Raw genomic sequence first — 26,998 nt, 5'->3', positions numbered from 1 at the left:
AACACCTACTGTGTGTCAACAGCTGTTTTGGTGTTTACACATACCATTTAATCCTCACAAAAACCCCAAGTGATAAGAACTGTCACCCCCATTTTTATTTATTTATTTATTTATTGACAGGGAGTCTCGCTCTGTCGCCCAGGCTGGAGTGAAGTGGCACAATCTCGGCTCACTGCAACCTCCATCTCCCGGGTTCAAGTGATTCTCCCGCCTCAGCCTCCCGAGTAGCTGGGACTGCAAGTGCCCACGACCACGCCTGGCTAATGTTTGTATTTTTAGTGCAGACAGGGTTTTGCATTGTGGGCCAGGATGAGTCTTGAACTCCTCACCTCAGATGATCCACCCACCTCAGCCTCCCAAAGTGCTGGAATTACAGGTGTGAGGCACTGCATGCGGCCCCTCATTTTTAGGTGATGAATTTGAATGATGAAAGCCAAGTGATAAAATGACTTCTAGCCCAAGTGCATTTCACATTGGTTCTATGCATTCACGGACCCACCCTGTGGTTAATTCCCCAGTTTCTGGAAGTAGAGATCGGCAGATATATATTTAGCAGATATTAGAATTCTTGTGTTGTTTTTCTGACCTGAGGAGTAAGAATCTTTTTTTTTTTTTTTTTTTTTTTTTTTTTGAGACAGAGTCTTGCTCTGTCACCCAGGCTTGAGTACAATGGCTTTATCCCGGCTCACTGCAACCTCTGCCTCCTGGGTTGAAGCGATTCTCCTGCCTCAGCCTCCCGAGTAGCTGGAATTACAGGCATGCCACCACCACGCACGGCTAATTTTTGTAGTCTCTAATGTTAGTAGAGATGGGGTTTCACAACGTTGGCCAGGCTGGTCTCGAACTTCTGACCTCAAGTGATCCGCCCGCCTCGGCCCCCCAAAGTGCTGGAATTACAGGCGTGAGCCACCACATCTGGCCGAGTAAGAGTCTGTAGTAGAAAGGACCAAGTGGAAGCCCTTGAAGTTACCCAGACACTTCACCGCCCCCATCAGTAGAAGCAATATTGCATCCCAGAAAGAATTGCAGAGATTAACACCATCAGAACAGACTTAGAGGACGCAAGCCTGTTTATGCCCATTATATCTCTATTCAGATCACCTCTATGGCTTCTGCAATAAAACAGACCCTGGCAGATGATGGTGGAATGTTCTGTTAAGGCTCAGTTAAGTGTCAGCTCAGGAACAAATCCAGTGGTAATGATGAACAGGCTATTTGTAGTAATCATGATCATATCAAGGGTAAGGCAATCATAAGGACTTCAGGGACAGTCATAGTCCCACCACCAAGCAAGAAATCCAGGCCAGCCAAAGTGCTGGATGAGAATAAGAGAAATCTAGATTGAGTGGCAGAAGAAGCAGATAATGAATATCAATTACAGCTTTGGGATCAACTGTAGCAGCAAATATTATAACTTGTTTCACTAATTTGCTTGGATTATCAAGTGTTTGCAGAGAATGCAGCCAGCTGCCATACTGAAGACGACCATATGACAAATTAAATTTACACGAGGTCGTAAGTGGGCTTGAATGGTGCAAGGGTTGGACTATGTCAAACACCTCTCATAACCCACTTCATATCTTGTTAGTCTCACCCCTTATTTCAGCCATTGTGCAGCAATGACCATCTTCATGAAGATGTAACCTGAAAATGCCTGGCCTCAGGCCCGTCTCATGTCTTTCATTTTCTGCCTTCCAGTCTCTTTGAGCTGCCATGCCTGATGTCTGTGGGAGTCCATTTAGCACTCATTTACAGGAAACATAAATGTTCCCTAGGGCCAGTCTTGACCAATGGGAGAGGGAAGCTGATGGATAACCTTTTCTCCCTCTCTTCCCCTGAGCAAGATAGTCCTTAAATGCATCTTATATGGTCTCTCAGAAGGTCTCCCATGCTTGAATAATCAGCTGTCCTCAGTAGTAGTTAATACCTTATCCTTATATTTGCACTCCCTATTTCATTTTCTGCAAGCATAGCTCCTGCTTCCTGAGATCACCACAGCAAATTAAACTACTCACACATAAGCCTTTGTCTCAGGCCCTGCTTTGGGGAGAATATAGGCTAAGACAAATGCTTTAAGGCCATAAACAGAATTGAGAGGGTATTTCAGACTTTTGCCTTCAGAGACTGGGGGTTGGAGTCAAAAGTTTTTCTCTATTGTGCTCCAAGGCTAAATAAACAATGCTGTTGGTCATAAAATGTCATCCGCATTTTCTTCCTGTGAAATAGGTTCACTTGATGATAATCAGCAGCAGTCCCTTTGCTCTTAGAACATTTTGCTTTCATCCTTCTCCTGGCTGATATTAATGGTCTATATAAAATTGATATTGATATGATCTGATGCTGATAAAGAGGGATTCGGCCTGGGCACAGTAGCTCATTACTGTAATCTCAGCACTTTGGGAGGCCGAGGCGGGCAGATTGCTTGAGCCCAGGAGTTTGAGACCAGCCTGGGCAACATGGCGAAACCTCAATTCTACAAAAAATACAAAAATTAGCCAGGTGTGGTGGTGCACCTATAGTCCTAGCTACTCCGGAGGCTGAGGTGGGAGGATGATTTAAGCCTGTGAGGTCAAGGCTGCAATGACCTGTGCCCACTGCACTTTGGCCTGGACAACAGAGTGAGACTCTGTCTTCCCCCGCCCTCCCACCCTGCCAAAAAATAAAAATAAAAAGAGACAGAGTGGGATTCAAATACCAAGGTGTACCTCAATAAAGTCTAGATTCCTCTGGGCTTCTGATCAGTGCACCACAAAATTCTGAAAACTCATGAAGACAAGATAGGAGGCTGGGTGCAGTGGCTCATGCCTGTAATCCCAGCACTTTGGGATACCGAAGGGGGAGGATCACTTGAGGTCAGGAGTTCCAGACCAGCCTGACCAACATAGTGAAACCTTGACTCTACTAAAAATACAAAAATTAGCCAGGCATGGGGGCGGGAGCCTGTAATCCCAGCTACCAGGAAGACTGAGGCAGGAGAATCGCTTGGGCCCAAAAGGAGGAGATTGCAGTGAGCCGAGATCATGCCACTGCACTCCAGCCTGAGAGACAGAGCGAGACTCCATTTCAAAAAAAAAAAAAAAAAAAGACGAGATAGGAGACTCCACAGCAAACACTTCCAAGTCATGGACAAAGGTCTGGTGGCTAAATAGGGGAAGAGATTTTTTTCTTTTCCTTATTTAGTCTCTCCTCAGAACACAAATTGGGAGCTTGAAGAAAGAAATAGTGTAATGGTTATAGATGCAGATGCTGCCATCTGATGGGCTGGGTTGAATCCTGGCTGCATCACTCACCAGCAGTGAGTACCCGAGTGAGTTCCTTAACTCTCCAGTGCTCTATTTCCTCACAATGTTTACATAAATGAGATGACTTATGTATTACACTTCATCCAGTGTTTGGTATCTAGTAAGTGTATGCTATTAACAATAATTGAATCATTGTTACTATTCATATCCTAGTTCACATGGAGCTTGGCAACAATGAAATTTAAGGTTCTGTGTGTTATACCTGTTTTTTTTTTTTTTTTTTTTTTTTGCCATCTTTTAAGTTAACTCAGAACCCTTAAAAGCAAAGATTACTGAAATGTGTGTCCTGGCCCCGCCCCAATAACAAAATATAGGAAAGGAGCTGTGGGACACCCTTTGGCACTCAAATTAAGATCTTAGTTTTCCAGCCTGGCCAACATGGTGAAACCCTGTCTCTAAAAAAATACAAAAATTAGCTGGGCGTGGGGGCAAGTGCCTGTAACCCCAGGTATGAGGCGGGAGAATCACTTGAACCCAGAAGGCGGAGGTTGCAGTGAGCCAAGATTGCGCCACTGCACTCCAGCCTGGTTGATAGAGTGAGACTCTGTCTCAGGGGGAGTGGGGAGGGGGGAAGAAAGATCTTAGTTGTTGTGCCGGATGCAGTGGCTCACGCCTATAATCCAAGCACTTTTGGAGGCCGAGGTGGGCAGATCACTTGAGGTCAGGAGTTCAAGATCAGCCTGGCCAACGTGGTGAAACCCTGTCTCTACTAAAAATACAAAAAATTAGCCAGGCATGGTGGTACGCACCTGTAATGCAGCTACTCGGGAGGCTGAGGCAGGAGAATCACTTGAACCCAGGAGGCGGAGGTTGCAGCGAGCGGAGATCATGCCACTGAACTCCAGCCTGGGCTACAGAGCAAGACTCCATCTCAAAAAAAAAAAAAAGATCTTAGATGTTGGCTAGGCACAGTGGCTCACACTTGTAATTCCAGCACTTTGGGAGGCCAAGGAGGGAGGACTGCTTGAGGCTGGGAGTTCAAGACCAGCCTGGGCAACATGGCAAGACCCATCTCTACAAAAAAAATTTTTTAATTTTTTAAATTAAATACGTGTGGTGGCACGTATCTGTGGTCCCAGTTACTCAGGAGACTGAGATGGGAGGATCACCTGAGCCCAGCAGTTTGAGGCTGCAGTGAGCTATGATCACACCACTGCACATACATACATACATACATACTTACATTAGTTATTGACACAGAGGCTTAGTGATATCAATGAGCTAAGAACGAATGAAAACTGATCAGTCAGTCCTTGGAAATCCTGGTCTCTGAGGACTCATGGTAGATAGCTCCAGTGAAGGCCTCAAACAGTGAAAAAGCAGCTACGACCAAAGCCTTGCTAAGAATACTACATGGGGAGCCAAGATCACGCCACTGCACTCCAGCCTGGGCGACAGAGTGAGACCCTGTCTTAAAAAAAAAAAAAATACTACATGGGGTTTCTACTTCCTTCAGAAAGCCTATACAAAGTTTCGGAAAATTTCAGACACAATAAACCTGGTTAAGGAAGAGGGTGTGTGCGTATGCACGCAAGTGAATGCAGGTACACGCATTCACACACACAAACACATGGACACACACTCCTGCGTGAGGGCGGGCATAGGAAAGGATTGATGGGATTTCATTCGTAAATTGGGAGGAGGGAGAATGAAAGAGCTTATTCAATGTGCACTTGTAATAGGCATTAAAGGAAGGCAAAGAATGCAATGGTGTGGCCGAACAAGAATCATGAGCTAGAACAATTCCAGGCGGGCCCTCTGCTTTGAAAGCACTGCTTAACCAGGCAGGTGGATTTTAATAATAAGCTACCCAGCAGGCCAGCCAGGTCCCAGTGTGAAGCATCAGGTGGCAAGCAGGTGGGGATTAGAATGAGGTGTGGTTGGCAGAACAAAAAGGAATAACAAGAAGCCTCCTTCTCATTTTTCACCTGAGGTACAGAGAGGAAAAGTGACCTGCCCATGGTTACATGCAAGTGAGAGGCAAAACTGGGACTAGAATTAGGACTAGAACTTCTGTCAGCTTCTTTCTTTTGCAAAGCAAAGATCCCTGGGAACCATCAGGTCAATTAATATCAACTGATTCATTCTTTTCTTTTTTTGAGACGAAATTTCGCTCTTGTTGCCCAGGCTGGAGTGCAATGGCGCGATCTCAGCTCACTACAACCTCTGCCTCCCAGGTTCAAGCGATTCTCCTGCCTCAGCCTGCCAAGTAGCTGAGATTACAGGTACCCACCACCATGCCCGGCTAATTTTTTGTATTTTTAGTAGAGTGGGGTTTTACCATGTTGGTCAGACTAGTCTCAAACTCCTGACCTCAAGTGATCCGCCCGCCTCGGCCTCCCAAAGTGCTGGGATTATAGGCATGAGCCACCATGCCTAGCTGATTCATTATTTTATTCAGTATTTTTTAATCAATCATTCTCATTTATCACAAATTCATTTATTCAACAAATGTTACTGAAGGCCTACTATATCCCAAGCTCTGTGCAGGGATCTGGGACAACCAACTCAGACCAGACCTGATTCAGACCCATGGGGTGAGGTATACTCTGTTATAGACTGAATGTTTGAGCCCCCTACCCCAGTTGATATGTTGAAATCTTAACCTTCAATGTGATGGTATAGGGAGGTGGGGGCTTGTCTAAAATAATTAGGTTATGAGGGTGGAGCCCTTATGAGTAGAATTAGCGCCCTTATAAAAGACAGCCCACCTGGCTGGGAACAGTGGCTCACACCTGTAATCTCAGCACTTTTGGAGGCGAAGCAGGTGGATTGCTTGAGGTCAGGGGCTCAAGACCAGCCTGACCAACACGGTGAAACTCCGTCTCTACTAAAAATACAAAAATGACCCAGGCATGGTGGCTGGCACCTGTAATCCCAGCTACTTGGGAGGCTAAAGCAGGAGAATCACTTGAACCCTGGAGGCAGAGGTTGCAGTGAGCAGAGATCATGCCATTGCATTCCAGCCTGGGTGACACAGCGAGTCTCTGTCTCAAAAATAAATAAATAAGTAAATAAAAATGAAAGAGAGCGCTCTCACTCTCTTTCCACCATGTGAGGATACAAGAAGTTGGCAGTCTGCAACCTGGAAGACAGCCCTCACCAGACCCACTTCCTGGACCTGGATCTCAGACTTCCAGCCTCCAGAACTGTGAGGAATAAATGTCTGTTTGTTTGTTGTTTATAAGACACCCAGTCTGTGGTACTTTGGTATAGCAGCCTGAACTAAGACATGCTTATAAACATACAAGATGACAGGAAAATTATTATCCTGTTGGTCCAAGAACTCCTCTTGGGAAAGTTATTGTCTTGTTTGGAATAACACCTTCGTAACATCTTGGGGAGAAGAAGAGGCCAAGAACAGAAAGCGCCCTGAACTACTCTACATGAGAAAAGCTTTCAAAGAGGTTTGTTGCTTCAGAGAGTGAGGGAAGACCAGAAAAATGGGGAGACTGGAACTGCACCAGGAAAGGGCAACAGGGGGACACCACATGGCCAGAAAGTCAAAGAGGACCAGGGAGGGCCAGCCTGATGCCTAGAGATTTAAAGGATTCGCTGTGTGCTGTGCTCTTCAGTAAAGTCTCTGTACTCATAAATGCTGTGTATCAGCAGGTTTTGCCTGGAAAGCAGTGAAGGAGCTGAATCTCCCATCTGGGTTATAAGGTAAGAACACAGGCCACAACTGAGAAAGTAGGAAGTCCAGGAGAAAAGAGGTGATGTGAAAATGTATGCCTCTGAGACTCTGCAGAAATACAAGGGAAAGCCTTGGCTTCCACGGGCTGTCAAATTGAGACTAAATGGTTGGGCAAAGTCAGTTTTATTTAGATTTGAAGAATCTTGGAGGGCTTAGCTGTCACTGGGGTTACAATTGTAAATTCTGAAAAGAAACCTGCACGAATTGCTTTGGGAAAATTTCATAGATCATTTGAACTGGGTCATGCAGGATTTGTCATAGGATAGGAGGAGCCTGACATACAATAAAGGAAAAGGGCATTTGGGGCCAGGGGCTGTGGCTCACGCCTGTAATCCCAGCACTTTGGGAGGCCAAGACGGGTGGATCATGTGACAAGGAACTGAGGGCTTCTGTTGGCCTTGGAAGTGGAGCTCCAGTGGAGCCTTCAGTTGACTACAGCCCCTGATGTCATCTTGGCTGCAACCTCAAGAGAGACCCTGAGCCAGAACCACCCAGCTAAGCCACTCTTGAATTCCTGACCACAGAAACTCTGAAATAATAAATGTTTCTAGGCTGCTAAGTTTTGGGTAACTTGTTATGCAGCAATAAATAGCTAGGACGGCATATAAATGCAATACTATTCACTTTTAATTTTAAACTTGGAACTGAATTGTTTCCTTCTCTTTTTTCTTTTTTTGAGACAGGGTCTCACTCTCTTGCCAAGGCTGGAATGCAGTGGCACATGATCACAGCTCACTGCAGCCTCAATCTCCCAAGCTTAAACAATCCTCCTACCTCAGCCTCCCCAGTAGCCGGAACTATAGGCATGCATCATCATGCCTGGCTAATTTTTTAATTTTATTTTTATTTTTAGTAGAGACAAGTTTTTGCTATGTTGGCCAGACTGGTGTGGAACTCCTGAGCTCAAGCAATTCTCCCACCTCAGCCTCCCAAAATGCTGGGATTATAGGGATGAGCCACCACACCTGGCCTGTTTCTGAGTTTAATTACCCTCCAAGTGACATTATAAACAATCATCCCGAAGTCTAAAAACATATAACTTATTCAACTAATCATAAAGATCCTATAAAACTGACATCGGCCCCTTTCTGCAATTTCTCCCCATGTCTCAAATATACTCATTGCAGAAAAGGGCCAAGGTCAGTTTCATAGGGGTCTTCAAGCTGAAAAATCTGAGCAGATCGTTGAAGTGTTTCATAAACCATGTGACCTGGCCTCTTTTCTTTCTACGAAATCAGTCCATTCTACTCCAGTTCCTGGCCATTGCTGGTGACTGGAAAGCTTTCCTGACCACTACACGTTTCTTTGAAAGGGAGCGTGTCCAGATTTTGATGATCTCACAAACTGCAGCCACTCTATGGGTTCTGATTGCCTAGAGACTTGTTTTCATTTTTCTTTTTTTTTTTTTTTGAGATGGAGTTCTGCTCTTTCACCTAGGCTGGAGTCCAGTGGCAGAATCTTGGCTCACTGAAACCTCTGCCTTCTGGTTTCAAGCAATTCTCCCGCCTCAGCCTCCCAAGTAGCTGGGATTACAGGTGCCTGCCACCACGTCTGGCTAATTTTTGTATTTTTAGTAGAGACGGGGTTTTGCCATGTTGGCCAAGCTGGTCTCAAACTCCTAACCTTGTGATCCACCTGCCTCGGCCTCCCAAAGTGCTGGGATTACAGGTGTGAGCCACTGCATGTGGCCAATTCTTTTGTTTTTTAAAGCTGAACCAAAGAGGCATGGTGGCACATGCCATGCCTGTAGTCCCAGCTACTGGGGATAAGCAGAGACTCAGGTAGGAGAGACTGGGTTGGAATCCTATTTTAGACATTCATGTCATTCAACAAATATAGAGCGTATCTGTTGTGTCAGCTGCTATGTGGGTTGCTGCTGCTACAATGATGAATAAAACAGAAGAGGTCCCTGTCCTCATCGAGTGAATAACTAGTGAGATAATTAGATAATCACACACATAGTATAAAATTGCATCCAGCTGACAGGTGCCCAGGGTAGGATAAGGGGAGGTTGGGGAAGGTTGTCTTGGGGAAGCAGTACTTGCTATAAGAGCCAAAGGATGAAGAGCTAACTAGCCTAAGGGGAGAAGGAAGAACATTCCAGACAGAGGGAAGCGCATGTATAAAGGCAGTGACAGGAGGGAACATGGCATGTACCAAAGGCTGAAAGCAGGTCATTGTGCCTAGAGTGGCAAAGGTGGGTGAAGAGGAATGCATGAATGTGAGAGACATCTAGGAGGTTAAATAGACAGGACCTGGCAAGAGCAGTGAGAAATGCTTTTACTGGAAGAACAGGTAACCTGACCAACTGTGGCTTAAACACCTAAGGGTGGTGTGGGCATGTGTGAACCTGACCCAATAGTACCTTAGTTTTTTTTCGGACAAACATAGAAATTGACCCTTCTGGTCTTAAAGCTGGAAAGTTATATTTATCTGAGTTCCTTCCTCAGGAAATGACCTTCAGGTCTCTCAAAAAAAGTATCAAAGAACTGAAACTCACTGGATCACAGCATCCAGAAAATGAGATGCCAGGCCCCTCATTCATCATGATTGCTTCCTTATTCCTCCCTAGTTCCTTTTTTTTTTTTTTTAACACATTATTACATTTCTTTCCTGCTATATAAACCTAGTTTTAGTCAGTCAGGGACCCAAGTTTGAGATTGATCTCCCATCTGTTTCTCTGCAGGACCTGATTAAAGCCTTATTCCTTGGCAATAATCATCTCAGTGATTGGCTTTCTGTGAAGCAAGCAACAGGAAGTAGATCGGAACCCCTGGTGTTTCAGTAACACGTGTGTGTGTGTGTGTGTGTGTGTGTGTGTTTCCTCACATAATAAGTCTAGAGGTAGAGGGATTTGTTTATTAGCTCAATGATGTCAGGGCCAGCATAAGGCAGTTTTTCCTTACAGCTGAGTCTAGCTTTATGCCTCATGTTCAAGTCTAAAGCAGAAAGAATGAGAAAAGGGGTACAATTCATGACAACTGTCTCCACCATTTTTTGTTAGAACTCAGAAAATTCACTAGAAATGAAGTTAGGGGAAAAAACCTCAGAAAAACAAGATTCCTGTTTATTGTTGGACAACATTGTTTCACACATATATCAAACAGGCTGAAAAAATAAGATTTGTTGTTTTTGCATTTATTTATTTTTGAGACAGAGTCTTACTCTGTCACCAGGCTGGAGTGCAATGGCATGACCGCTGCTCACTGCAACCTCTGCCTCCTGAGTTCAAGCAATTCTCATGCCTCAGCCTCCCGCATAGCTGGGATTACAGGCACCCGCCACCACGCCTGGCTGATTTTTGTATTTTCAGTAGAGACAGGTTTTCACCATGTTGGCTAGGCTGGTCTCGAATCCCTGACCTCAAGTGATCCACCTGCCTAGGCCTACCAAAGTGCTGGGATCACAGGCATGAGCCACCATGCCTGGCCTATTTTTGCTTTTTTTCAGATAGTCTCACTCTGTCACCCAGGCTGGAGTGCAGTGGTGCAATCTCGGCTCACTGCAACCTCTGCCTCCCGGGTTCCAGCGATTCTCCTGCCTCAGCCTCCTGAGTAGCTGGGACTACAGGCACCCACCACCACACCTGGCTAATTTTTGTATATTTAGTAGAGATAGGATTTCACCATGTTGGCCAGGCTGGTCTCGAACTCCTGACCTCAGGTGATCCACCCGCCTCAGCCTCTCAAAGTGCTGGGCTTACAGCCGTGAACCACCTCGCCCGATCTATTTTTCATTTTTTACATGTTTGTTTTTCCTTTTCTTCCTCCTTTGAGAGTCTAATGAACATGGTCACACTACAAGTAAAGTCAGAAGTTGGGCAAAGAACACTCTGAAAGCTGCTTTGGTCATCCAAGATTATTAAAAATGCCTGAACTCCAAAAATATGCACAAAGATATACAGTAGAAATAAAAAATATAGGCCAATTTTTCTTTTAAAAAATGCTTTTGGCTAGGTGCAGTGGCTCACGCCTGTAATCCCAGCACTTTGGGAGGCCGAGGCAGGTGGATTACGAGGTCAGGAGTTCAAGACCAGCCTGGCCAACACGGTGAAACCCCGTCTCTCCTAAAAATACAAAAATTAGACGGGTGTGGTGGCATGCGCCTGTAATCCCAGCTACTTGGGAGGCTGAGGCAGAGAATTGCTTAAACCCAGGAAGCAGAGGCTGCAGTGAGCCGAGATTGCACCACTGCACTCCAGGCAATAGAGTGAGACTACATCTCAAAAAAAAAAAAATGCTTTTAAGAAAAAATGCAAAGCCTTGGAAGTTTTGGTTCTTCTTTCCTCTCCTGTTGCAGATTCACGTTACAGTTTTGGATGGGTGGTAGAAAGTGCATGTCACCTTCGGTGGCATTGTTTGCAGTGGGTGGGCCTCTCTACTGGAAGGTGACCACCTTTAGATACTGAGACAGCAAGTACGAGTGGCCTTCTTTTACCTTCTTTTAACTTATCCATTTTTGCTGTTTGGGTATCTTCATTGGTCTTCTGCTTCTCGGTGTCAAGATCATCTTCATCATCATCTTCAGTTGCCCATTTGACCGTAGCTATTACAGGAAAGTAATCGATTGTAAGGATGGAAGTTGGTTGGAATGATGTGAGGAAGGGGCCAAGGAATGCAGGCAACTTCTAAAAGCTGAAAAAGACAAGAAAAACAATCTCCCTGCAGAGCCTCTGGAAGCAACCAATCCAAATGACACCTTGACTTTACTCCAGTGACTGATTTTAGATTTCTGGCTTACAGAACTGTAAGAGAATAAATTTGTGTTGTTTTAAGCTACTAAGTTTATGGTAATTTGTTACAGCAGAAATAGAAAATTAATGCAAAGTGCCTTTAAAACATCTAAGTAGCTGGGCATGGTGGCGCACAACTGTAATCCCAATACTTTGGGAGGCTGAGGCAGGAAGATCACTTGAGCCCAGGAGTTTGAGAACAGCATGGACAACATAGGGAGATCCCATCTCTACACACACACATACACACACACACACACACACACACACACACGTTGCCACATCCCTGTGGTCCCAGTTACTCAGGAGGCTGAGGTGGGGAGGACTGCTTGAGCCCAGGAGATCCAAGCTGCAGTGAGCTGTGTTTGCACTATTGCCCTCCAGCCTGGGCCACAGAATGAGACCCTGTCTCTCAAAAACAAAACAAAAACATCTACGTGAGGTCAGGTAGCCAACTGGAGATCAGGGTCTGCAAGTGAGAGAAGGGTGCTGAGCTAGAAATCTGTGAATCATATTCACATGGGTGGCAGCTGAAGCTGTGGGAGGGCATAAACTCATATTAGGGAGGTGGCACTGTCACCTACTTGCTGTGCATCTTTCAGCAAGATAATTAACTGATCTGACACATTATTGAGCATTTATTCTGTGCTGGAATCATATCAAGCAATTTACATGCATTCTCATTTAATCCTCACAACCACTTTACGAGGCTGAAACTTTTTTTTTTTTTTGAGACTAAAAGCATCTTAGATAAACAGGCCTGAGGCTTGCCCAGGCTGGAGTGCAATGGCGCGATCTCGGCTCACTGCAACCTCTGCCTCCCAGGTTCACGCGATTCTCTAGCTTCAGCCTCCCGAGTAGGTGGAATTACAAGCGCCCGCCACCATGCTCGGCTAATTTTTTTTTTAATTTTTAGTAGAGACGGAGTTTCACCATATTGGCCAGGCTGATCTCAAACTCCTGAACTCAGTGATTCGCCCACCTCGGCCTCCCGTGTTGGGATTACAGGCGTGAGCCACCGCGTCCGGCCAGAAACCATTTTTATCTCCTATTTTCAAAAATAAATAAATAAATAAAAATAAAAAAAGAAACTGAGGTTTAGAGAGTTTAGTTTGCCCAAGATCATACAGTAAAATAATGAAACAAGCCTAATTAAACTGCATGTGCCTCAGTCATTACGCAATCTGCGAGTTTGTTAGGCCTACTGAATCAGAATCCGAATTATTTTAACATGAACCGTAGGTTATTTGTACATTAAGCGTTAGGACTAGCCTCTACCCTGCTTCCAGAATGGGTTCCGCTCAAGCAGGAGCTGAGCCAAGAGCCTCGCTCAGAGTTCTAAAAACACAATGTTTCTCACCTCTGTATCTTTGCACATGCCATTCTCTAGCTGGATTTAATACTCCGGCGCAGGCGTCCAGGTTGGGAGTCCCCGCAGTTCTCTCAGGTACTTTTATCTACTGTAACTCTAAAGCAACAATCCTGGCTTCTCCACTAGTGCGTGAACGTCTCTAGCGTTAAGTTTTTTTCTCACGTAAGTATCCCCAATACTACACAGTGATGACCCAGCGCAAACGACCACTCTTTCAACGCAAGTATGAACTAGCTGATGAAACTTAAAAGTGGCTACAAACACCTGCGCAGGAGCCCTTCCGGCCCGGGATGAGACGCGGCTATAAAGAAAAGGTGGGCGGGAGGTTTAAATAGCTGACTGCAGTCCTCGGACTGGCTGTGCGGCTCGCCGCATGCGCACAGCTCGCGGGCACCGCTTCAGAGGGCTTTCTCCGCATGCGCGGGATCCCGGATGTGGATCAAGTTGGTAGGAAGCGTGCGGTGCCGCAGCAATGGCGGCGCTCACAATTGCCACGGGTACTGGCAATTGGTTTTCGGCTTTGGCGCTCGGGGTGACTCTCCTCAAATGCCTTCTCATCCCCACATAGTAAGGGACTCGCACGGCCAGGGGCTGGGCGGGGAGGCCCCGTGGTCGGTCAGGGCGGGAGAGAAAAGTGTGGATATCCCTGGGTATGAAGAGAAGGAACTTTAGGTCGTGTTTGTCGCTACCCTGCGTTTGCTAAGCTTTTCGTTTCGCCAGTTGTTACTTGACTTAGCCCCAGCTGGCTAGGTTCAGACCTGGCGCTGTCTGATTTGGAACAAATCACTTTAACGTTTCTGAACCTCAGGGTCCTCATCCTTAATAGGCAGTTAAGAACCTCTGCCTCCAACAGCCATTCAGCCAGTATTATCAGATGCCTGAGGCGCCAGGTACCGTTCTAACTCCCGGGAGATGCGGTGGTGAGCAAGACGTTGCTGGTCCTTGCCCTCGAAGTTGGTGGGTGGAGCTAGACAAACAGGAACGTTTCAGATTGTGATAAAGGAAATAGAGGGTTACTAAGTGGCTGTGCGCTATTCCTTTAGAAGGTGATGTTTGAGTTGAAATTCAAAAAGTGAAAAAGAATAAGTGATGTGGAAAGCAGTTCAGGCATAGGAAAGAGTAAGTTCAAAGGCCCTGTGGCAGGAAAGAAGTCGGAGCATTCTAGGAACAGAAAGTGCCCCTTGTGGCTGCAGAGCGTTGAGGGAGAGGAGTGGCACAGGATGGGGTGCACAGGGGACAGATAACACAGGGTTTCTAAGGCCACAGTTAGACTGCTGTGTAAAAAATGGATGTAGAGCCAAGACTGAAAGCGTGGAAAGCAAGAAGCAACCATGAAATGGTGGTGTGTATACAGTAGGTACTCAATATTTATTAATATTGGCTTCCGCCTTCCCTTCATCCTTCCTCTTTTTTCTTTTTCTCCCTCATCCGTTTTCTCCTTTCCCTCCCACTTCCTAGTTTAGGGTTTGTTTTATTGGTATCATTTGATTCAGGCTCTTGGTGATCTCTTGTTGAATATTGGAGAGTCATATGTATAGAATGTAAGTCCATACTGATGGGTATATGTAATCATATAGTGGAATGTATATGTAGATTCAGTAAAATGATTAACTGTAGGTCTATGCATAAGAAGATATTTCTTGCTTTAGTTGCCTCAGGCTAGAAATGTAACCTCAGAGTTGTTTTTTTTGTTTGTTATTATTATTATTTTTTTTTGAGACAGTCTCGTCCCAGTCTGTCACCCAGGCTGGAGTACAGTGTCACGATCTCAGCTTACTGCAACCTCTGCCTCCTGGGTTCAAACGATTCTCCTGCCTCAGCCTCCGGAGTAGCTGGGATTACAGGCTTGCACCACCGCGCTAGGCTAATTTTTGTATTTTTAGTAGAGACGGGGTTTCAACATGATGGCCGGGGGCTGATCTCAATCTTCTGACCTCAAGTGGTCCACCTGCCTCGGCCTCCCATAATGTTGGGATTACAGGCATGAGCCACCGTGCCTGGCCAGAGTTGTTATTTTGAATAGTGCTCTTGGTCCAGGTTAAGAATGTATATAGTGCTCACTTTGGCAGCACATGTACAGGACCTCATTTTTTGTACTTTACTTTATTGCACTTCACAGATACTGCATTTTCATTTTTTTTACAAATTGAAGGCTGTAGTAACTCTCCATTGAGCAACTCTATCAATGCCATTTTTCTAACATCTAACATCAGAGCAAGGCCCTAACTCTTCAATTCTTTGAAGCCTAAGAGGTAAGGAAGTTGCAGAAGAAAATTTGGAAGCTAGCAGAGGTTCTTTTAAGAAAAGAAGCCATCGGCCAGGCACAGTGGCTCATGCCTGTAATCCCAGCACTTTGGTAGGCCAAGACGGGCGGATCACCTGAGGACCAATATGGAGAAATCTTGTCTCTACTAAAAATACAAAATTAGCTGGGTGTGGTGGAGCATGCCTGTAATCCCAGGTACTTGGGGAGGCTGAAGCAGAAGAATCACTTGAACCTGGGAGGTGGAGGTTGCAGTGAGCTGAGATCGCGCTATTGCACTCCAGCCTGGGCAACAAGAGTGAAACTCCATCTCAAAAAAAAAAAAAAAAGGGGGAGAAAAGAAGCCATCTCCATAATAAAGTATAAGGTGAAGCAGCAAGTGCTGATGTAGAAGCTGCAGTAAGTTTCCTACAGGATCTAGCTAAGCTCACTGATGAAGGTGGCTACACTAAACAATAGGTTTTCAAGGTAGAGGAAACAGACTTACATTGGAAGATGCCATCTAGGACATCTAGTTGAAACCAGTTCTCACTTACTATTCTAAAAATCCAATGGCCCTTAAGACTTATGCTAAATCTACTCTGCCTGTGATCTATAAATGGAACAACAAAGCCCTGGATGACAGCACATCTATTTACAGCATGGTTTACTGAATAAGCCCACTGTTGAGACCTACTGCTCAGAAACATTTTTTTTTTTCTAGAGGCAGGGTCTCGCTCTATCTCCCAGGGTGAAGTACAGTGGCACCATCATGGCTCACTGCAGCCTTAATCTCCTGCGCTTGCTTGAGCAATCCTCCTCCCTCAGCCTCCCGAATAGCTGGGACAAAGACAGATGTCACCAGGCCCAGCTAATTTTTTTTTTCTCTCTCTCTCTATTGTCTGTCTGTCATCTGTCTATCTATATGTGTGTGTTTTGTTTTGTTTTGTTTTGTTTTTCTTTTTGGTAGAGACAAGGTGTCACTGTGTTGCCCAGGCTGATCTCGAACTCCTGTGCTCAAGTGAGCCCTTCCAAAGTGCTGGGATTACAGGCCCGAACCACCTCATTGGTCAATATTTTTCCTTTTTCTTTTCTTTTTTGAGACGGTGTTTCACTTTGTCAGGCTGGAGTGCACTGGTATGATCTCAGCTCACTGCTGCCTCTACCTCCTCGGCTCAAACAATCCTCCCATCTCAGCTCCCCAAGTAGCTTGCACTACAGGTGCACACCACTACACCCAGCTTACTTTTTGTATTTTTTGCAGAGATGTTGCCCAGGCTCGTCTCAAATTCCTGACCTCAAGCGATCCACCTGTCTTGGCCTCCCAAAGTGCTAGGATTACAGATAATGAGCCACTGCACCCACCCATTATTTTTCTTTTTTTTTTCTTATTTATTTACTTTTGAGACGTTTCACTCTGTCTCCCATGGTGGAGTGTAGTGGCACGATCTCAGCTCACTGCAACCTCAGCTTCCCGGATTCAAGCGATTCTCCTGCCTCAGCCACCTGAGTAGCTGGGATTACAGGTGCACACCATCATGCCCTGCTAATTTTTATATTTTTAGTAGAGATGGGGTTTTGCCACGTTGGCCAGGCTGGTCTTGAACTCCTGGCCTTAAGTGATCTGCTTTCTTTGGCCTCCCAAAGTGCTGGGATTACAGGCATGAGCACCATGCCCGGCCTTTTTTTAAAATTTATTTTTGGAGAGCTGGGGTTACTGTGTTGCTCAGGCCAGCCTGGAATTCCTAGGCTCAAGCGATCCTCCTACCTTTGCCTCCCAAAGTTCTGGGATTACAGACATGAGCCACTGTGCCCAACCTTAATGTTGTTTTCATGCCTGCTGATGTAACATCTATTCTGCAGCCAGTTGAGTAGTTGATTTTTTTTTTTTTTTTTTTTTGAAATAGGGTCTCACTCTGCCTCTCAGGCTGGAGTGCAGTAGCATGATCTCAGCTCACTGCAACCTCCACCTTTCAGGCTCAAGCAATCCTCCTACCTCAACCTGCCAAGTAGCTGGGACTTAAGGTGTGTGCTACCATACCCTGCTAATTTTTGTATTTTTAGTAGAGATGGGTTTTCACTGTGTTGCCCAGGCTGTTCTTGAACTCCTGTGCTCAAGCGATCTGCCTGCCTTGGCCTCCCAAAGTGCTGGGATTATAGGCGTGAGCCACCATGCCCAATCAGTTTTGACTTTTAAGTCTTGTTATTTAAGAAATACATTTCATAAGGCTATATCTGCCATAGATAGTGATTCTTCTATGGATCTGGGCAAAGTAAATTGAAACCATTCTAGATGCTATTAAGAACATTCATGATTCATGGGAGGAGGTCAAGATATCAACATTAACAAGAGTTTGGAAGAATTAGATTCCAACTCCAATGGATGACTTTGAGGGGTTCAAGACTTCATTGGAAGAAGTAACTGCAGATGTCATGGGAATAGCAAGAGAACCAGAAGTGGAGCCTGAGCATGTGATTGAATTGCTGCATGATATCTCATGATAAAACTTGAGTGGATGAGGAGTTACTTCTCATGGATGAGCAGAGAAAGTGGTTTCTTTTGAGATGCACTCTGCTAATGAAGATGCTGTGAATGTTGTTGAAATGACAACAAAGGATTTAGAATATTATATAAACTTAGTTAATAATCAGTGGCAGGGTTTGAAAAGAAGGATTGACTCCAATTTTGAAAGTTTTACTGTGGGTTAAATGCTACCAAACAGCATTGCATACTAGAGGAATCTTTTGTGAAAGGAAGAGCCCATCAATGTGGCAAGCTTCATTGTTGTTTTATTTTAAGAAATTGCCACAGTCTTGCCAGGCGCAGTGGCATATGCTTGTAATCCCAGCATTTTGGGAGGCTGAGGCGGGTGGGTCACCTGAGGTCAGGAGTTCAAGACCCGCCTGGCCAACATGGTGAAACCCCGTCTCTACTAAATATACAAAAATTAGCCAAGTGTGGTGGTGGGCACCTGTAATCCCAGCCACTTAGGAGGTTGAGACAGGAGAATCACTTGAACCCAGGAGGCGGAGGTTGCAGTGAGCTGAGATCATGCCATTGCACTCCAGCCTGGGTGACAAGAGTGAGACTCCATCTCAAAAAAAAAAAAAAAAAAAAAAACAGTTTACCACAGTCACCCCAATCTTCAGCACCCATAACCCTGATCAATCAACCGCCATCAATATTGAAGCAAAATCTTCCACCAGCAAAAAGATTAGGACTTGCCAAAGGTGCAGATGACCATTAGCTTTGTTTTAGCGATAAAGTATTTTAAAATGAAGGTGTACACTGTCTTTTTAGACATAATAGTATTGCACATTTTATAGTATAGTGTAAACATAACTTTTTTTTTTTTTTTTGAGACAGAGTCTCGCTCTGTCGCCCAGGCTGGAGGGCAGTGGCGCTATCTCGGCTCACTGCAAGCTCCGCCTTCCAGGTTCACACCATTCTTCTGCCTCAGCCTACCCAGTAGCTGGGACTACAGGCGCCCCTCACCAAGCCCGGCTAATTTTTTTTGTATTTTTAGTAGAGATGGGGTTTCACCGTGTTAGCCAGGATGGTCTTGATCTCCTGACCTCGTGATCCGCCCGCCTCGGCCTCCAAAGTGCTGGGATTACAGGCGTGAGCCACTGCGCCCGGCCAGTGTAAACATAACTTTTACATGCTCTGGGAAATCAAAAAATTCATGTGACTCACTTTATTGCGATATTCACTTCATTATGGTGGTCTAAACCCACAATATCTCTAAGGTATGCCTGCACTAAAATTGAATGATACAGGAAGCTTAGCATGGTCCACGCACAAGGATAGCATGCAAATTTACGAAACGCTTCATATATTTAAAAAAGAATGTTTTTAATTGTAGTTAATGCTCTGTTTCTCAAACTAGAAACCCCTGGGATATGAGAGGGAAGTTACGGGATAAATGGAGATATATTCAACAAAACATTTACTAATTGCTTTATTATGTACCAGGTACTGTTGCTCGGCTAGAAGGGAGGAAAAAATAGATATGGTCCCTAGCCCTGTGAAGTGTGTAGTTCAGTAAGTATAACAGTACAAGAAACAAATCAATGCAAATATATAGTTACATAACCACAATTTGGATTACGTATTAGGAAGAAGAGGCTGGGTGTGGTGGCTCATGCCTGTAATCCCAGCACTTTGGGAGGCCAAGGTGGGCAGATCACGAGGTCAGGAGATCGAGACCATCCTGGTTAACACGATGAAGCCCCGTCTCTACTGAAAATACAAAAATTAGCCGGGTGTGGTGGTGGGCACATGTAGTCCCAGCCACTGGGGAGGCTGAGGCAGGAGAATGGCATGAACCCGGAAGGTGGAGCTTGCAGTGAGCCGAGATAGCGCCACTGCACTCCAACCTGGGCGACAGAGCGAGACTCCATCTAAAAAAAAAAAAAGGAAGAAGAACAACAGGATCCTATCAGGGGACCAAGAAGGAAGACGTACTTTCGATTAGGTGTCAGAGAATGTCTCTTGAGGAACTGACATAATTGGAGGCCTAAAGTATGAATGAGAGGGCCATCCATGCAGAGTATGTGGTGTGTGCAGGTGTGTAGAACTTATCTGAAAGAGCACACTGTATAAATATAGGCCCTGTGGTGTGAAAGTATTGACCTATTTGGGCAACTATGATAAGGCCAGTGTAGCTGGCATGGAATAAGCAACAGAGACAGAAACACACACAGTGAAATTGGAAAGATAGGCACCAAATCATGCCAGAGCTTATAAAGCCAGGATGAAAAATTTAGATTTTGATTTTATAAGCTCAGTGGAAATGATTTGCATTTATAAAATATTTTTTGGCTCCCATATAAATGACTGGAGGAGGCAGAAGGAGAGTCAGGAAGGCTAGGTGCCCTTTGAGAAAGTCTACATGAGAGAAGATGCTGACTTGAATTGGAGTGGTGGCATTAGAGATAGAAATGGACAAATTAAAGATTTATTTTGCCTTGAGGTCAGGAAGGATTTGCGGAGAAAATAACAACTAACTTTGGAAGTATTTGGTGGTTTAAGAGCCATAGCTAGGGAGTCAGACTGCCCTGGTTAGAATCTGGCTCTGCTATATACTGGCTACAGTATGACAGGGCAAGCTGCTTCTCTAAGCCACTGGTGAAATGGTTAAGAGTTAAAGAACCTACCTCACACGGAGTGTTGCAGGCAGAGGGAAAAGGTGAATGTAGAGTAAGACAAAGACAGGTGGGAGGACAGTGAGAAATGGGCTGAAAAGGTGAGTAAGTGAGATCCAAAAAGATCTTTTAGGCTATGTTGAGTACTTTAGAGTTTATCCAGAGGGCAGAGGCCAATTAAAAGGGAAATATAACATTCGTGATTTAGAAATACTACTTTGGCTGCAATGTGAAAGCTAGATTAATGAAGGGCCTGAGTGAAGATGGGGAGTTCAGTTTAAGAAGCTATCATAGGACAAGTAAGACATGGTAGGTTTTTGTTTGTTTTAATTTTTAGAGACAGAGCTGGGTGCAGTGGCTCACACCTGTAATCCCAGCACTTCGGAAGGCCAAGGCAGGCAGATTGCTTGAGCTCGGGAGTTTGGGACCAGCCTGGGCAACATAGTGAAACCCTGTCTCTACAAAAAATACAAAGAATTAGCTGGAGATGGTGGTCAAAAATTTTAGAGACAGAGTCTAACTCTGTTGCTCAGGCTAGAGTACAGTGCCACAGTCATAGCTCACTGCAGCCTTAAATTCCTGGGCTCAAGCCGTCCTCTGGCCTCAGCCTCCTGAGTAGCTGGGACTACAGGTGCACACCACAACACCAGCTAATTTTTAAGTTTTTTGTAGAGATGGGAGTCTCATTATGTTGCCCAGGCTGGTCTTGAACTTCCAACCTCAAGCTGTCCTCCCACCATGGCCTCCCAAATACTGAGATTATAGGCATGAACCACTGTGCTAGGCTGATTGTAGATTTTGTTAATGCAATTAAAAAAAGTAGTTGTTTACTATTTATCATTATGTCTCTAGTCTTAGTTTTGCTTTTTTTTTCAAGTGTCATTTCAGCAATTAAGATTACTTTTACTGACGGATGCAGTGGCTCACGCCAGTAATCCCAGCACTCCAACAAAAGTGAAGTCTCCAACAGTTTTGAATAGGAAACAACAAAATAACTAAAGCAACCAAAAAAGAGACTGGAAAAAGTCTACATAGTACAACTATATAGGAAAAGAAAGTGTCCCCAAACTCACTCAGATTTTGTAAATGCTGTCTCCAAAGAGAGTAAAAAAGACATGTCTATAAAACAAGTACAGATGCTATGAAACAGGAATTATCAGAGAAACAGTGGTTAATAGAAAATGTTATTGCCAAAATTAAGGACAAATTGAGTAAATCTTTCAAAAATATGAGAAATATGAGAGAAAAGATAAAAATTATAAGTTCAATCTAGGGTGTCTAGCATCCATCTAAAAAAATTTCAGAAAAAAAAAAAACACAGGGGAGAAGATTAACAAATAATAAATTTCCCAGAACTGAAGGCACTACATACTCAGCATAATTAATGAAAAAAGACCCTCACGAAGACATTAATCACTAGACATTTCAGACTGCTATGGATAAAAAGGAGAAACAGGAAACTTCCAGAGATGAAAACCATGAAGGAAAGAGACTTACCAACATCAATATTTTATACTAAAAACCAATGGAATAAGCTTCCAAAGTTCAGTGGAAGTAAATTTCAACCTAGAATTCCATAAAAAATCCAGTATAAAATACCAGAAGTGCAAATCATAAATGTACAGCTCACTGAATTTTTGCAAAGTGAATACATCTGTAAAAAGCATATAGATCAATAAGCAGAATATTATCCCTTGTGCATCTTTCCAGCCACTTCCCACAACCCCACCCCACTAAAGGTATTGATATTCTCACCTTTTTTTCTTTCTTTTCTTTTCTTTTTTTTTTTTTTTTTTTTTTGAGACCAGGTCTTGCTGTGTCTCCCATGCTGGAGTGCAGTGGTGCAAACTTGGCTCACTGTAGCCTCAGCCTCTTGGGCTCAAGCAGTCCTCCCACCTCAACCTCTTGAGTAGCTGGGACTACAGGGGCGTGCCGCCATGCCTGGCTAATTTTTAAATTTTTTCTAGAGATGGGGTCTCGTTATGTTACCCAGGCTGGTCTTGAACTCCTGAGCTCAAGTGATCCACCCGCCTTGGCCTCCCAAAGTGTTGAGATTACAGGCGTGAGCCATCATGCCTGGCCTCTGATGTTCTTTTAGCTGCATAGGTTAAATTTTGCCTGTTTTTGAATTTTTGTTTGGGTTTTTTTTGTTTGTTTTTGAATTTTATACAAATGTAATCATATAATCTATTCTCTTGGATCTGGCTTTCACTCAACATTAAGTTTGTGCGTTGTTGTATAATTATTGTTTTTTCATTCTTATCACTAGATAGCACTGGTTCTCAAACTTTTTAGTCAGAATCACTTCTTAAAAATAATTGAGGGTCACAAAGAGCTATATTTTTATGTGGGCTGTATAATAGATAATTACCATTTTAGAAATTAAAACGAATTGTTCAAGCACAAGAATATATAAGCACAAATTTCACTGGCCTTCAGAGTGATGACATCACATTATGTAGCCTCTAGAACGTCACTGTATACTTGTGAGAGAATGAGTGAAAGTAGAACAAATTACATCTGAATATTATTATGAAAATAGTACATATTTCAAACTCCTTGAAAGGCTCTCCCTGTGAGTCCCTGAATCACACTTTGAGAACTACTGCGCTACAGTATTCCATTGTGTGAAAACACCACAATTTATTTAGCCATTCTGCTGTTCGTGGACATTTATCTCCACTTTTTACCTGTTGCAAATAGTTTTACTTTGCACATTTTTTTTTTTTTTTTTTTGAGACGGAGTCTTGCTCTGTCGCCCAGGCTGGAGTGCAGTGGCGTGATTTCAGCTCACTGCAAGCTCCGCCTGCTGGGTTCATGCCATTCTCCTGCCTCAGCCTCCTGAGTAGCTGGGACTACAGGCGCCCACCACCATGCCTGGCTAATTTTTAATATTTTTAGTAGAGATGGGGTTTCACCATGTTAGCCAGGATGGTCTCGATCTCCTGACCTCGTGATCCGCCTGCCTCGGCCTCCCAAAGTGCTGGAATTACAGGTGTGAGCCACCGCACCCAGCCCCACTTTGCACATTCTTATAGTACATGTCGTTTAGTGAACATACTATGCATTTCTGTTGGGTATACGTACTTAGACTTGGGATGGATGGGTCATCAATTCAGTTTTGAGTGGAGATTTTGAAATATCTGTAGGAGTCTACGGCCATACCACCCTGAACGCGCCCGATCTCGTCTGAAATATCTGTAGGAAATTCAAGTGAGATTGTTAACAGGAAGTTGGAGGTGTCTGTCTCTACAACTTAGGAAAGAAGCCAATGTTGCATATTGAAATTTGGGAGTAGGCCAGGCATGGTGGCTCATGCCTGTAATCCCAGCACTTTGGGAAGCCGAGGCAGGCTGATCACGAGGTCAGGAGATAAGACCATCCTGGCCAACACAGTAAAACCCCATCTCTACTAAAATACAAAAAAAAAAAAAAAATTAGCCGGGCGTGGTGCCGTGCACCTGTAGTCCCGGCTACTTGGGTGGCTGGGGCAGGGGAGTCGTTTGAACCTGGGAGACGGAGGTGGCAGTGAGCCAAGATCGCACTATTGCACTCCAGCCTGGCAACAGAGCGAGACTGCATCTCCAAAAAAAAAAAACGTAATTTGGGAGTCATCATTATACAATTGACAGTGGAACCAGAAAGTTTGCATAAGATTGTCCAGAGCAGAATAAGTTGCGTAAAAAGGGGACCAAGAACTGAACCTCGGGGAATATCAACATGTCCCTGATGAATATAGGAAGGGAAAGCCATGATTGAGACAGAAGGGGTTGGCTGGAGGTAGGAGAAAGTTCTCATTGTGGAAAGGTTGTGTAAAACGTTGGAAAGTGTAAATTGGGCTTTGCTGTGGAACTCATTGTTGACTTTGGTGAGTGGATATTCAGCAAGAATGTATTGAGCTTGTCCATGCGTCAGGTGCTGTTCTAAATGTGGAGGGGAGATACAGCAGTGGACAAACAGGAAAATATTTTTTCTGAAGATGGGTGATCCTTATATATAGTGATGGGAAGAGGGAGAATTTGGAGACATAGGAAAGGCAAGGCAAGGATCTTTTCCCACCTTCTCTGTCAGATGAACTCCTCATCCTTACGTCTTGGTATATGAGGCCTTTTTCAGGTAATGAATTTTGTTAGAATTGTTTGTGAGCAAGAGGAAGTCACTTCTGAGCAAAGGCCTGAGGGCCGCCTGTAAGAAAAAGTTTGGGCTAGGCCGGGCGTGGTCGCTCACGCCTGTAATCGCAGCACTTTGGGAGACTGAGGCAGGTGGATCACCTGAGGTCAGGAGTTTGAGACCAGCCTGGACAACATGGTGAAACCCCATCTCTACTAAAAATTAGCCAGGATTGGTGGTACATGCCTGTAGTCTCAGCTGCTCAGGAGGCTGAGACAGGAGACTCGCGCGAACCCGGGAGGCGGTGGTTGCAGTGAGCTGAGATGGGTCCACTACACTCCAGCCTGGACGACAGAAGGAGACTCCGCCTCAAAAAAAAAAAAAAGGAAAAGAAAAAGAAAAAGTCTGGGCTTCTTGTCTTCTTGTCAGCCCTTTAGGTAGTTCTGAGACCCTTTTCACTGACTTGTAGATTGCTGAACAACTTCCTAGAAGATCTGACCTCCAGATAAATGAGGTGTTACGGGATTATGTAATGTCTATTTGTGTCTCTATAGGACAGTGAGCTGTGACTGCTTAGGGAATGTCAGTCCATTTAAAAGCATAACTATGGGAATTAGAAATCGATAAATATTGCAAAATCTCATTTTATTCATCTAATTGTTTTGAGTAGCCATTCCACAGATTTTGAAGTACACCGAAACTGGCTTGCTATCACTCACAGTTTGCCAATATCACAGTGGTATTATGAGGTAAGTTTTAATTTTCACCTTTTTTTTTTTAAGATTCATCTATAAACTAGGTAAATATTACTGATATTAAAAATGTTTTCCGGCCAGGTGCGGTGGCTCACACTTGTAATCCCAGCACTTTGGGAGGCCAAGGCGGGCAGATCATGAAGTCAGGGGTTGGAGACCAGCCTGGCCAACACAGTGAAACCCCGTCTCTACTAAAAATACAAAAATTAGCTGGGTGTGGTGGGCACCTGTAATCCCAGCTACTCAGGAGGCTGAGGCAGGAAAATCGCTTGAACCTGGGAGGTGGAGGTTGCAGTGAGCCGAGGTCGCACCACTGCACTCCAGCCTGGGTGACAGAGTTAGACTCTGTCTCAAAAAAAAAAAAAAAAATTTTCCTGCCATCATAGATCTAATTAATTTTTATAAAAATTGTGGTTTCTTCTCAGTTCTGCCCTCTTGCACTACTAGGGAATCCCCTTACTTCAAAATGAGTTTCCCAGTCTATATAAATTGGGAGGTATAGTATCTACCACACTTTTTGAAAGAATAGTGGACTGGGAAAGAGGAAGAACTGGATTCTGAGGCCTGGCTCTGCCACTATCTAGTTACGTAGAGAAAGGATACTTCATGTCTCTGGGCCTTAGTGTCTCATCTGGCACATAAGGATTTGGAGTGAATTATTTCTAAGATCCTGTCTGTTCCTAATGTTTTGTGATTTTATGAGGAAAGGAATAATCAAATGTGATGTGTAGACATCAGGTAATATACAAACCATTCTCTCATATTGTTTGTAAAAACTACGTCTGTATTTTTATTTCTTTTTCTTTTCCTTTTTTTTTTTTTTGAGACAGAGTCTCGTTCTGTCACCCAGGCTGGAGTGCAGTGGCACAATCTCAGCTCACTGCAACCTCTGCCTCCCGGGTTCAAGCGATTCTCCTGCCTCAGCCTCACAAGTAGCTGGGATTACAGGCGCCCGCCACCATGCCCCAGTTAACTTTTGTGTTTTTAGTAAAGAGGGGGTTTCACCATGTTGGCTAGGCTGGTCTCGAACTCCGGACCTCAGGTGATCCACCCATCTTGGCCTCCCAAAGTGCTGGGATTACAGGCGTGAGCCACTGCACCCAGCTTGTATTTTTGTTTCTGGTATGAATTACTAAACTGTGTGTAATACTTTATGAAAAACAGACATCACTCCAGAAATTTCTTTTTTTTTTTTTGAGACGGAGTCTCGCTCTGTTGCCCAGGCTGGAGTGCACTGTCGCGATCTCCGCTCACTGCAAGCTCCACCTCCCAGGTTTACGCCATTCTCCTGCCTCAGCCTCCCGAGTAGCTGGGACTGCAGGTGCCCGCCACCACGCCCGGCTAATTTTTTGTATTTTTAGTAGAGACGGGGTTTCACCATGTTAGCCAGGATGGTCTCGATCTCCTGACCTTGTGATCTGCCTGCCTCAGCCTCCCAAAGTGCTGGGATTACAGGCATGAGCCACTGCGCCCGGCCCAGAAATTTCTTGATGAAAAGCAGTACTCTGCTGACAGGGAGTTGGATTTTGTTTTGTTTTGTTTTCTTTTGAGACAAAGTCTCACTCTCATCCAGGCCAGAGTGCAATGGCACGATCTCGACTGACTGCGACGTCTGCCTCCTGGATTCAAGCGATTCTCCTGCC

General features: G+C 44.5%; 1 protein-coding gene, 1 long non-coding RNA gene and 1 other non-coding gene across 12 annotated transcripts in view; 2 read left to right on the top strand and 1 right to left on the bottom strand.

Annotated features, from left to right (window-relative positions):
- Positions 1-8,373: 8,373 nt before the first annotated feature.
- LOC134759419 (uncharacterized) lies at positions 8,374-13,446 on the bottom strand. Its single transcript, XR_010135517.1, has 2 exons — positions 13,089-13,446; positions 8,374-11,630 (listed from the first exon to the last, which is right to left on the bottom strand). It is a non-coding gene; the product is annotated as an uncharacterized LOC134759419 (long non-coding RNA).
- A 68-nt stretch (positions 13,447-13,514) lies between these two features.
- Positions 13,515-26,998, top strand: part of ALG8 (ALG8 alpha-1,3-glucosyltransferase) — a 38,452-nt gene continuing 24,968 nt past the window's right edge. For 4 of the 10 annotated variants that reach the window (XM_063727934.1, XM_063727932.1, XM_009246868.3 and 1 more), the window contains exons 1-2: positions 13,515-13,667; positions 25,271-25,349. In XM_063727934.1, the coding sequence (XP_063584004.1) occupies positions 13,573-13,667; positions 25,271-25,349 (174 nt within the window). In that variant the 5' untranslated portion in view covers positions 13,515-13,572. 10 annotated transcript variants of the gene reach the window in all.
- Positions 19,082-19,184, top strand: LOC112135594 (U6 spliceosomal RNA). Its single transcript, XR_002916856.1, has one exon. It is a non-coding gene; the product is annotated as a U6 spliceosomal RNA (small nuclear RNA).

Source organism: Pongo abelii, chromosome 9 (genome assembly GCF_028885655.2).
Source record: "Pongo abelii isolate AG06213 chromosome 9, NHGRI_mPonAbe1-v2.0_pri, whole genome shotgun sequence".
Lineage (NCBI taxonomy): Eukaryota > Metazoa > Chordata > Mammalia > Primates > Hominidae > Pongo > Pongo abelii.
This window is presented reverse-complemented; position numbering and strand designations above follow the sequence as displayed.